The 13,464-nt window shown below is 35.2% G+C and overlaps 1 protein-coding gene across 1 annotated transcript; it reads right to left on the bottom strand.

Annotated features, from left to right (window-relative positions):
- Positions 1 to 545: 545 nt before the first annotated feature.
- On the bottom strand, positions 546 to 2,693 carry LOC134237239 (ankyrin repeat domain-containing protein 50-like). Its single transcript, XM_062719344.1, has one exon. The coding sequence runs from the start codon at positions 2,691 to 2,693 to the stop codon at positions 546 to 548; it is 2,148 nt and encodes a 715-aa protein (XP_062575328.1).
- Between the last annotated feature and the right edge of the window lie 10,771 nt (positions 2,694 to 13,464).

Genomic DNA, 13,464 nt, shown 5'->3' with positions numbered 1-13,464 from the left:
CCCAGATACATCTTTCTGACCGTTATGTCAATAATATAATGGTTTATATTTTGGGACATCCTTTACGTATGTTTTTACTATCAAAAACTGCCGATGCTGGAACAACATAAAACTGCATTATACATTGCATTACAGATAGCCTTGTTGTAGCAATTAAAGTATGCAAGGATACTAGTATTTAATTCTTCAAATGTTAATTTGATTTTCAATTCTTGAAAAGGATAATCGATCTAAGTCATTTATTCATACAATTATTTAATAAAAAAGATACAGAAATCAATAAGACACAGATTTTTATGTAAATGATGCTGGCTTCACTTTATACATAATTAGAATATCTTTTATGTAGTTATGTACAGATAATATGATTCTATATTAATCTAATGAATAATAAGAGATATATTTTTTTCTTTTTTCTTGATATTTAAATGGAAACGACAACAGTTATAGTCTTGAGAATGCATTAGCATTTGAAATAAATGATGACTTTATTAAATTCTGCATTTCTTGTGTCAAACTAATCTAAATGCTAAAAAAATTGTTTCCTAGTTCAAATGTTTCAGCATAAAATCTAGGATGTGTTCTTGCCCAACTTCTATTGCAATATCAATAGCCTGGTTTACGTTCGCGCCATGTTCTACAAGATATTCAACAACTGAAAGCTGTCTATTCCCCACAGCACAACAAAGTGGACTATCCCTTGAAGAATTTAGTAAATTAACATTTGCTTCATGATCAACTAGAAATTTAATTACTTCAATATGACCTTGACCAGAGGCACAATGGATGGGAGGATCACAAATGTCACTAACCTGGTTAACATTAACCTTATTAATAAGAAATTCTACCACATCTAAATGACCACCTTTACAAGCGGAAGATAAACAACTAGCACCAACGTTGATATCGGCATCATTTTGTAGCAGAAACTTTACGGTCTTCAGATGTCCAGATTTAGATGCGTAACATAGTGGAGACTGTTCGTTGCGGTCACATAGATTAACATCAGCACCACGTTTGATTAGTTCTTCCACAACTTCAAGGTAACCTTCGCCTGAAGCAACACATAAAGACGATGTGTCAATACTACCACAAATATCAGCACCATGATCTAAAAGGTACCTAATAATGTGTAAGTGTCCTTTCATTGCGGCAAAGTAAAGCGGATTCTCTTTAGAAGAACTGAGCAAATTAACATCAGCTCCATGTTCAACTAGATATTCTACAATAGCGAGATGACCTGAGGTAGCAGCACTATGAAGTGCAGGATCACATTCGTCACAAACTTCATTGACATCTACCTTATCGATTAGATACTTAACAATAGTACTCTGACCATTTTCACAGGCGGCAGATAGACACCTGACATCAATTTTCAATTCAGGATCACTGTTAATGAAATGTTTTAGAATTTCTAGGTTGCCTAGATAGGATGAAAAATGCAACGGGGACAGGTTATCTTCGTTCCAGACTGCGCCGTTTTTCATAAGATACCTCACAAGATGCACATTTCCTGACATCATTGCTGCCTTAAATGGAGACATCCCATCTACCGTACACAAATTAATGTCAGCGCCTTCTTTGATTAAGGTCTCAGCTACGTCGTATTGACCAAGCAAACATGAACAATTCAGGCACGAAAAGTTGTCCTTATCACACAAATTAACGTTTGCTCCTTCTTTAAGCAGAATCTTGACAATGTCCGTACAACCAGCACCAGAAGCTGTCATTAACGGCCACTGATTCTGATTATCAAGGTAATTAATACTCTCATGTTTAACGCAACTCAATATAAATTTGACCATATCCAAACTGCGGCTAGAACACGCGAGACGTAAACAAAAGGAATGTGATTCTAGATCATTACCAAATATCACTCCCAGAATGTCCTGACTGTTTTCATCAGTGAAACAAGCCTTTTCTTCGACGGGCTGACTTTTTTCCCTGACAATTTTTATGAGACCAGACAGTAAACCAACGTGGTTATATGCAATAATCCAGTCTACAACACGTACACGAGGTTTGTTCAAAAGCGAAAGACTGAAATCTATTGCAGAAAATTTTTTTGCTTCGAAAATGTTGTCACATATTTGGTCCAATTCATGAAAAAGTTTCTTCGTTTTCTTATTTAAATGTTCATTAGTCTCCACCTCAAAAAACAATTGTTTAAACTCATCATAACTGGATTTTTTCAAAGTTTTGTAAAATACCGAAACAAATGCTTCGTTTTGTGAAAATTGCCCAATTCTGCTGAACACTTCATACAGATTGAATCGTTTTATGTCACAAATGATGCGGTCTACCAACACGGAAAAGTGATTGCCAAAGACAGGAATAAGATTTTCACAACATGTTGACCCCTCATCAACGAATGTTAAAAGGTTGTAAATAGAGGTAGAGGTACAATGTTCAATAAAAAAGTCTTGAAAACATCTTCCAAAGTGAACTGCCACTATTTCGAACAAGCTGTCATGAATGAGAGAATATTTACCATCTGTGTTCTGCATCAGATAAGATCCCACCAATACCTGCAGTGCATCTTCAAGTTCTGAATTAGACGTTGACCTGTTTAATCGACAACATTCATAGACTTCTTTCAGACACTTTCTATCTAAAGATTTCGGAGAGACACAATTATCTTTGATGACACAATACACCAAGCCTGCATAATGTAATTTGTTGAGCTTTCGCATTTTATCAAGATCTGAAAATATACACTGGTATGGATGAAGGAAGAAATTTTCACCCTCAGACTGATACTTTTCATAAGTCGAAAATAATCTACATAGCAGTGGAAACATCGGCAATTTTCTAGGTATATTAAAATCTTCAAAGTATTTTTTCTGTAAGTGATTTTCTATATATTTTTCATGCTTTCATCACTGAGCTCATTTTCTTCGTCATCTAAATCGATGACATGATTGATATCTGTTACAAAACTATTTAAAGATTTCGACTCCTTAAACACAACAGACCTGCAACTCATGAGTAGTTTAGATCCCGACTCTAATAAGCTTAGCACATTTTCAGACTGTCTGCTTAGATTGTTATACAAGCTCATATCTAGACCATATACACCTAGGATATCATCTATAACGAATAATTGCTTGAAATACAGCTTTCCATATAGGGGGATCTCCTCAATTGCTGAGACTGGAATGATCTCATATCCCTCGTGTGCAAGCTCCAGAGCAATATGACGAATAAGAAAAGTTTTTCCTCTACCACCACTGCCCGACACTGTCACAAAAGGCAAGGACCTGAGTTTATCACGAACTGACTGATAAGCAGGTACTTTTGCGAAAAGCTTGTCCTCCTCTCTCCACTTTTGTATTTTTTTCTGAAATTGTTCTGAAATAGAAACAAAATATACTTTTTTTTTACAAATTTCTGTTATTAACAAATTAATAAAGCGAATGAAAAATGATAGCTACGTCGTATTTTTGACAGATTTTCTTCGATGACTGACTTTTTTTTTGCATTTTAAAAAAATATTTTGGACGATTAAGAATTGAAAACACATACTCATATAAACACACTCTCATCAAAAATAACCTACACATCTTCTCACACAAACACAAATGCACCCCCCCCCACACACACACAAACACTCACACACACAACAGCATTCAAATATATTTAATAATCTTTGCCTTATAAATGGAAACAACGTCATTTGCAGGCGTGAAAGCAAAATGACGCATAAAAGAAATAATAATCAACTCTTTTTTTCCCTTTAATTCTAAAAACTTTAAGCTCAATGCTCAACCATGCTTATGGTTTAAGAGAACTGAATATGTACCTCTTATGTGTTTTTGAATATGATCCTCTACGCGTTTTTGTACATTTTGAAGTTTTTCAGTCAAAACTACCAAACTCCGTTTAACAGAGGACCGTGCTGCGTGATCTAAGTCTTTGTCTTGTAAGGAATTTATTTCTCCATCCAGTTGACCTCCAGCAAGTCTTTGTATGACCTTAAATACAAAACCCATTAAAACCTTCATTTTATTAGGGATCATTGTATTTTCGCCTATGATTATAAACTCCTTTAACAACAAAAGTTATTGAACACCAATGCCCCCCCCCCCTACAAATGTAATTGTGATTTAAATTCAAGCCACGTGGTTTAGGTTGATCCGTTCAAAGGTTATACGATAGAATCGGTTTTATTTTCTTTTTAATTGGCAAAAAACAGGAAATTGCTAAAGTCTTTTTCTTTTGAAAAATGTGTTTCTAGACCTTTCTGAGGGGGGGAGGGGGTTTAAAAAGTTTTGTTTTTGTGATAATTTACGGCAAAAATGGAGCCTTATAGCGACATTTATCCAAAATCGCCTGATACTATGGTTGAAAAAAAAATGAATAATATCATCTTCACTAACCAACCTTTGTTTGCCTTATTATATGGCTCTTGTTATTAATGCGCATAGCAGATCTTTCCAAGCACAACTTACCATTTTTTTTTTAATAAATAGCAACATTTGCACCAAATATACAGGTTTACATTTTACTTCAAATACAGGTCAATTTATGATCGATATAAGATAGTTAAAGAGTCGCCAAAAATGCTATGAAAAAAATACAAAGATAAAAAACTATAAAAGCGTTTTCGGCATTTTTAATTGTTGTTTAATAGAAATTTTGCATAATAAAATGTAGTTTGTTTCTGGTTCAGAACACCAGAGCTTCAATGTAAATAAAATAATCTGAATCTACTGACCATTAGAGATGTTTCTGAATATGAATCGAATCCGAATCTGAAAATGAATCTGAATCGGTGAGATCCCGATCCCGATTCGAAAACTAATAAAAACATTATAAAAAGAATATTTCTTAATTCTTAATTTAAAAATGCCCGTGTATATGTACTAATAAGGAAAATAAATAGTGGATGGTGTTTATATTTTTGTCACTAGATTTTTATTGTTATAAATTGGATAAGTCAAATTCTGTAGACTGAATAACAAAAAGGGACTCCTTTCAATTTATGGGTAAACCTGTTCGAAAATAACCTTATTGTATTTTTCATTAGCTTACTTTATTTGTTTCTCGCAAGAATTGTGTTTTGAACCTTATATTGAGTAAATGCATCTTATATATTTAGACGTATTTTTTTCAACAACGCTATCTTGTGACCATGCACTTTCTCGCACCCCTTTTTTTTTATCGAAAGCAGATCAATTGATCATCGTCATGCATTCGAAAAATCTGACAGTTTTCCCTTATACAGTGTTTATACATGCTCTTGATTCTGTCAATCCACGTGCTACAAGCCCAGCTTCTTGTCTCTATTTGTCCCGCCCTGCACGTGATTTTTTCAACAGCACCTTTTGATAAACCAGTACATTTATGTAGAAAATAAAGTACATTAACTATTTGTAATTTCATCTCTGACAAAGACATTTGAAATGTAAATATTGTGAAGTTTACAAATTAAAATTAATAGAAAGGGTGGGGAACTGCCCCTACGTCTTCCCCAGTTCTTATAGACCTTTTATCATATAATTAATTTCGACGTCTTCAAATGACCAAGAGAGCAAAATTTCAAAGTAGCCCCTCTCTTTGTTTATGTTGTTCATTAAATTGTATGCAATAAAGTAAAAAAAAAGTTAACCCCTCTCCCCTTCCTTGGGAATCACATACCCCTCGCTCGTTCGCTAGCGCGAACATGTCACCGCCCATATATCAGAATATCTCACGATACCCAAATTCGGTCGAAGAGAATTAAAACCCCTTAAACATGCCTATGGGAGTTTATTGATTTGCCCCCCCCCCCCTTCGTCGCCTTCCTTAGCAAAATCCCTGATTTGCCGTTGACATTTCAAATACTAGTAGTACACTCCTTAGCCCACGAGAAAAAAATGAATCTAGCGAACATGATAAGACTCTTATTTTCAATTAATTTGTAACATCAATATAGTAATACAAATAAAATCATATACTTATTTCTTGCAGGATATTTGTTGATGGGGGGGGGGGGGGGCTACACACACATTAATTAATGTTTTATACATGTTACAAGTATTAATTGATATATCAAAGACAAAACATCAGTAATCATACTCTCAGTGTATAATTTAGAGTTATATCTATTTTCAAATCGGGATCGGAATCTCTCCGATTCAGATTCGTTTCAGATTCATTTTCAGATTCGGATTCGATTCATATTCAGAAACATCTCTATTTAAATGGACAAAACATTTTTTACATATTCGCATTAACCTGTTCTTGCCAGGGAATCCACCTAACCATTGCATTCACCGTTAATACAACAAGGGAATTTCAACAGACGCAAATCGCCTTGCATTATGACTTAGACACAAGATGTGTTTGTGAAACACTGATGCCCCCGTATTGCATCATGGTGAAGATGAAACTTTTCTTCAATGCACATTTTATATATTTGTATTCAAAGTAGATTCTCCTAACTTGAAATACAATTGTGAAATATGAAAGCCCTATCAACCATTTGTTTCCAAGTTATCGTCAGGTTAAAGTTTTTTTTTCAAAAGTAGGCCCTAGAGAAATCTACAAGATCAAGGTCAGAAGGTCACTGTTATTGGTATTGAGTGAAAGATCTTGTCACAAGAATTACATATGTGAAGTATGAATATGAAAGCCCTGGTCCTTACCATTCAAAACCTATTGCCAATGTCAATGTTTTTTCATAAGCCCCGAATTCTCTAAAGTCAAGGTCATTGGTATCCAATAAAGGTCTTGCCACAAAAAATACACATGTATAGTTTGAAAGCCCTAGCTCTCACCATTCAAAACTTATTGCCAAGGTTAAAGTTTTTCATAAGTACGGAAATCTTCAAGGTCAACGTCAAAAGGTTAAGGTTATTGGTATCCAATAAACAATCTTGTCACAAAGAATACATATGTGAAGTATGAAAGTCATAACCTTAACCCTTCAATAGTTATGACCAAGGTTAAAAAATTTTAAAAAGTAGGTGAAACACCAAGGTCAACGTCAAAAGGTCAAAGGTTTTGTTATCAAATGAAAGGGCTTGTCAAAAGGATTAAATGAAATAAGTATGAAAGCACTAGCTCTAAGACTTTAAAAGATATGGTCAATATTTGTTTTCCAAAGAAGGTTAAACTCCAAAGTCAAAGGGTCAAAGTTATTATTATCCAATGAAGGTCTTTTAACAAGGATTACATATGTGAAGTACGAAAGCTCTAGCCCTAACCGTTCAAATGTTACTGCCAAGGTTAAGTATGTAAATCTCCAAAATCGAGGTCAAAAGGTCAATTTTTAGATATCCAATAAAAGTCTTATCACAAAGAATACATATGTGAAGTATAAATGTCCTGGTTACTTCTGTTCAAAAGATATGACCAAAGTAAAAGTTTGGAATTTTTGTGTAAAAGTGGGTCAAACTCCAAGGCATCAAATTTGGTTGTACCCAAAGAAAGGTCTTGTCACAAGGAATACACATACATGTATTAAATATGAAAGTCATAGCTCCACTAGATCAAAAGTTATGGACAAGGCTTAAGTGTTTGCTGAAAATAAGACAATTAGATGGACAGACAGAAAGTCAAAGAGACAGATAGACAGCTAATGAAACGGACGGATACACAAAAACTATATAACCCCAAAACTTCGTTTTCGACTACATAAAAACAAGCAAATTCAAAGAATTTTGGTGTCTTTGTGGGTAACATGTCATTTTTATGACATATTGTGTCCAATATGAACGCCCTATCAAATGTTATTTAAAATTATGAATAAAGCTGATTATAAAAAAATTAAGGTCACTCGTGAAGGTCAGAAGTCATAGCATCCTCGGAAATATCTTGTTACAAGTAATGCATTTGTTAATGTTTTTCATAAGTACGGAAATCTCCAAGGCCAAGGTCAAAAGATCAAACTTGTTTGTATCCAATGAAAGGGCTCTCCACAAAAATCCAAATGTGAAATACGAAAGTCCTAGTCCTTACCTTTCAAAAGTTATGGCTAAAGTAAAAGTTAAGAATTTTAGTGTAAAAGTGGGTCAAACACCAAGGGCAAGGTCAAAAGGTCAAATTTGGTGGTACCCGAAGAAAGGTCTTGTTACAAGGAATACACATGTGAAATATGAAAGTCATAGCTTCTCTCAATCAAAAGTTATGGGCAAGGTTAAAGTTTTTGTAATGGACGGACAGACCGACAGACGAATGAGATTTAATGTCCCCTCGCTTTCGCGAAAGCGGGGGACAATTAGAATTCCACGTTTATATAACATATAAATGGTTTGTCGCTGTGAGCAAGGAGATAATCGAACAAAAATAAACAATAAAAATTGCTTTACGAAAAGGATGAAAACATGTTCTTTGTGCCTTTCCAATCGCCATTAGATTATTTTCAAGCTTAAAATTCATGTAGTTCCTGTAGTTACCCATAATGCAATTTCCATTCAGCCGATTTGTCAGTTAAAGTCATGTTGTTGTCTCATTTGCTTAGCTGACGCAAAAAAATATAGTCCTAGTCCCCATGCAACTATATTCATCAAGAGGCCCACGTGCCTTATAGGTCAACTTTCAAACAATTAAATTTGGTTCGTGTTTTAAACCAGAGGCCATGAAATTCGCAATTCACAATTTTGAAAAAGGCAGCACCATTGCTTCTCATAATTACTAACTTAAGATGCTTACTCTATTTACTAATACCCAGAGGCGATTAGAGTAACAAAGAGAAAATGCACTTCCACTTTATACCTAGTATGTGCACCTCACCACAAAGGAACCACTGACCCAGGGGACACATATTTCAAAATTTTGCAAATTTTATCATAAAATGATTGATCAATGATTGCTTAATACCAAAGAGCAGATTTCAAATTATTAATATATTTTCAGACTATGTACCCCCCCCCCCTCTGACCCAGGGGGCATAAAAAACCACTTTGCTAGATGCACCTTTTTTCATCATAAATACATATACTTGGATCATTGGCATAAAACCCAGAAGCAAAGGAAAATATTTTCAAAGAATTAATGTATTTTTACTATATAATCAATAATGCCCCGCCCTAACACCAGAACCCCTGACCCTGAGGTCATAAAATTCACAATTTTGGAAGAGGCACTCTTGCTTATCATAACTACACATGTATGTAGTTAGTTAGTTTATCTAATACCCAGAAGCAGAGAAGAAGATTTTCAAAGAATAATGCACTTTCACTATTTAATCAATAGAGCCCTGCTCTAACACCAGAACCCTGACCCTGGGGCCAAAAAATTCACAGTTTTATAGGAGGCACTCTTGCTCATCATAATTATGTACTTTGTAAGTTTATTTAATACCCAGAAGCACAAAAGAAGATTTTCAAAGAGTAATGCACTTTCACTATTCAATCAATAGAGCCCTGCTCTAAAACCAGAACCCCTGACCCAGGGGCCATAAAATTCACAATTTTGAAAAAGGCACTCTTGCTCATCATAACTATGTGCTTAGTTAGTTTATTTATACCCAGAAGCAGAGAAGAAGATTCTCAAAGAATAAATGCATATGTTCACTATACCGGTATAATCTATAGAGCCCCGCCCTAACACCAGAACCCCAAATCTGGAAGAGGCACTCTTGCTAATCCTAACTATGTATTTAGTTAGTTTATTTAATAGCCAGGAGCAGAGAAGAAGATTTTCAAAGAAATATGCATTTTCACTATATAATCTATATAGCCCCGCCCTAGCACTAGAAACCCTGACCCTGGGGCCATGAATTCCACAATTTGGTAGAGGACTAAATACTCCTTACATTCATGCCAACAGTTTGCCTGCTTGATGTCCAGGAGTAAAGAAGAAGATTTTTTAAGATTTTGGCCCCACCCCTTCACCCATAGATGCTGTATACCAGACGGATGACGGACGACGACGGACGAAAACGGATAGCAATAGGTCACCTGAGTAACTCAGGTGACCTAAAAAAATGAAACGCATATTCAAATAAAACATGATAATCTAAGTTTTCAGTTTAATAAACCTAAATTTTAAAAAAGTGATTTTAGAGTCGTTGTGATAAAAATCAAACACGTCCTATGTTCCAAATTGACAAGTTAAATTGATGTCATTGTCGTCGCTTCCAAATTCTAGAGGCATACGTCTTAACCAATCCATAAGTCATTTGCAACTTCTCAGCGCTAGTGGATTTCCAGTGTACGGATGATGTTCACGAATACCAGCTCCTCTCAGTCTCTTACGAACAAATGTGCATTTTGTGCTGTTTCAGCAGTCAGTATAAGAGGGTTGATTGCACAGGTGCTGAAAGAGGATCTGACGGTAGTGTCTGGGTGTGGTAACCCACTTACAACCAGTCCTTAGTCTGTCATCCGTGTTCCTTGCTGGTGGGGACGTGCTGCAAAGCCGATTGATGTACACCAAATGCAGTTGCAATTTCCTGTTGTGTAGCTCCTGTTAGTATTATTGTTAGAGCCTTGTTGCGTTCATCTTTGTTTAGGCGTGGCATTGCAACACACACATTGGAATCAAAATATAAATTTGAGCCGGGTTTTAATATAAGTATTTATTGTTTTTCTAAATCAAAAAGTTCATGGAAAATAGACCCCGATTTACAAGAAATCATGTAAAACACAATTTTCATAAACATGATTTATCGAGGGAAATAACTCCACAAAAGGGGTTTAAAACCCATGTTCTACTTTAAAAAGGTCACATGTATCCAATGATAAAAAAGATAGTTGTTCCATATACTTTTTCAAAATTTCTTTAATGAGTAAATAAAATCCGTTTCTTTTTTGTTGAATATATATATACATGTATTTGACTGTCCAAAAAGAAAATTTAATGCATGCATGACTGCAGAAAAATAATATTAAGAATATATTCCTATCTAATAAATTGATTGAAATCAAGAGAGATTGAAGTACGTTTCTACAGTTATAACAGTGTGGTGAAAATTAAAACAAAAAAAAATAACTTATCTGTTTAGCATGTCTTCACTTGCTACTCACTTCTCACTACTCACTACTAGCCACATTTCCGTGAGTAACTTATCTTGCAGTACTCTCCCTAACTCTCAACAGAGCTACTGACAGATCTACATTGAACTCCTTGGGTTTTATAATTTGCAGAACACCGAAAAATAAAAGGTTCCGAAAAATAAATAGGGGAGAATGTGTATAAAAGATTTTTGGAAAGTTCTTAACCAATAAATAAAAGAAATCGTTATTATACTTCAAATGGTTCCTATATGAAGTTCTGAAGGTAAAATAATTATCCTTTATAGTCCACGCATAGCAAAGCTATTACCCGGGGGTACAGTTTTTGCTATCCACCCTCGGAAAATTTTCATGCAATTGTTGACGCCAAATTTTGATTTCCAGCGATAAATCTTTAAACTGATGATGTCATAATGACTTTAGTAGCATTGTGACTCATCAGGATTTCATATTATTCTTGCAGAATTATCTTACTCCAACATAATTAAAACCTCAGAAATTATTTTATATACCAGTATAATAAAACGCTTGACAGGAACTACTACCCTCGTGCAAGCCCTCGGGGAATAGTTCTCTGGCGCGGGTTTGATAAAAGAGCTATCCCACTCACACCCAGTGGATAAGTGTATAATATTTATGACTCTGCACATTCATTTTGTTCTAGGCATTTTTTCACCGACAGCAATATGTATTGATGGACGACAATTTATGCAGTAAAGGTAAGTACACATTGTCGTCAACGACACAAATGACGTGTTTTGCTTATTTCCAAGTATATATTACAGACCTTTATATACAGAAAAGGACATTCTGACATATTAAATCAAAAGAATTTAAATACAATATGGTGAAGGGGATGGGGATAACGAACAGTATTCAATATCAAAGTCTATCAAACAATACAAACCGTTCACGGTAGCTCAGTCGGTAGAGCGCTCGCTCCGTGATCGGGAGGTCGTGAGTTCGTACCTCGGCCGCGACTGACCTGGTCGTTAAAGTGGGAAGCAACTGTTCCTTCGCCATGCCCTCGGGACTTTGAAGGGAAAGTTGCGGGTCCTTCGGATGAGACCTTAAAAACCGAGGCCCCGTGTCAGCGGCAGGCGTTGGCACAATAAAGATCCCTCACTGCTCAATGGCCCTGAATGCCGAGTAAAGGTCAAAATTTGAAGCCCTTCACCGGCATACGGTGACGTTTCCATATGAGTGAAAAGTTCTCGAAAGGGACGTTAAACAATATACATCAATCAATCAATCAAACAATACAAAATAGGAGCAGAGCAAACACGGACCTCCAAAACATCAGCTGAGGTGTGATCAGGAGCCAGGAGGAGTAAGCATCCCATGCCGACCGATCACACCCGCCGTGTCTTAATCGGGAAATAACGAAAAATCCGTCGTAAATTCAGATTGTATAAACAATGAACTAACGGTAAGTATAAAAACGTCTGTCAGCATTTGACTCAATGATAAATTGTATTTGCTGACAAGGTCATAGTATCGACCACAGAACTTACGAAATGAAGACTTTAACGAGACTTCTTGAATATATGGTCGCACTGTACTTTTGAAGTATTTTTCATTCACTACTGTCAATGTCGTAGTGAAGAGTAAAGAAAGAAGCTTGGTTGAACATTTATTGGAACCCTCAGTGTATCTTGGTAAGAATTCTTATGAAGTTTCCGAATCCAATATGTATAGGGCAGTTCAAATTCATTTTGGTTCTTTGAGATATGTAAAATATTCAAACTGGCAGACGATTTTGAAGAATTTCTTCCTTAGAAAGGGAATTATGATTATAAGTTGGATTTTACCACATGTAGAATTAAATACAATTGATATAATGAGCCTTACAAACGGAGACAATGTTGTTACCTGCTGTGTCAGCAGGAACCAGTACGTAGTTATCATGTAATCTATCTGTTTCTTTTTCATTTCTGGATTACCGGTATTTAGAATACAGAAGGATAGATGGTTTTCATATTGCTCCTCAATCTTTTATTACGCGATTTTAACATGGAGACGGTACATTTAACGTCTATTTTGACAGTGTTGCTCAGAGAAGTTCGGATTCAATGTTGTGTAGTGTCTGATCACAGTGTAGATTAAAAAGTTGAAGTTTTAATATGCTACATGGTGTATATTTAAAGTGAAGATCACGGATAAAATTAGATAAAATGTTATGTCGAATCAAAGTTTACGATACAGAAATTAGAATAATGTTTTCATTTTGACAGTGACATTTCTTTAATTTGCGTGGAAAGAATCTTTGCTATAAGAATTATCACTAAGATAATAAAAAACAAGATGTGAACACTGATGCCCCCGTATGGCAATAATGCAAAGATTAAAGTTTTCTTAACTGGAAACTCAATACAATACAATTCTGAAATATAAAAGTAGGCCAGGTTAAAGTTTTTCTATAAGTACAGAAATCTCCAAAGTAAAGGTCAAAAGATTAAGGTAATTGGTATCCAATGAAAGGTCTTACCACAAAAAATACATATGTGAAGTATGGAAGCCC

The sequence above is a fragment of the Saccostrea cucullata genome, unplaced genomic scaffold (assembly GCF_032062105.1).
Source record: "Saccostrea cucullata isolate Sc308-1 unplaced genomic scaffold, CSIRO_AGI_Scuc_v1 ctg3352, whole genome shotgun sequence".
In the NCBI taxonomy this organism is placed as follows: Eukaryota; Metazoa; Mollusca; class Bivalvia; order Ostreida; family Ostreidae; genus Saccostrea; species Saccostrea cuccullata.
Note: the sequence above shows the minus strand (reverse complement) of the source record. Positions and strands in the feature narration are given on the sequence as shown.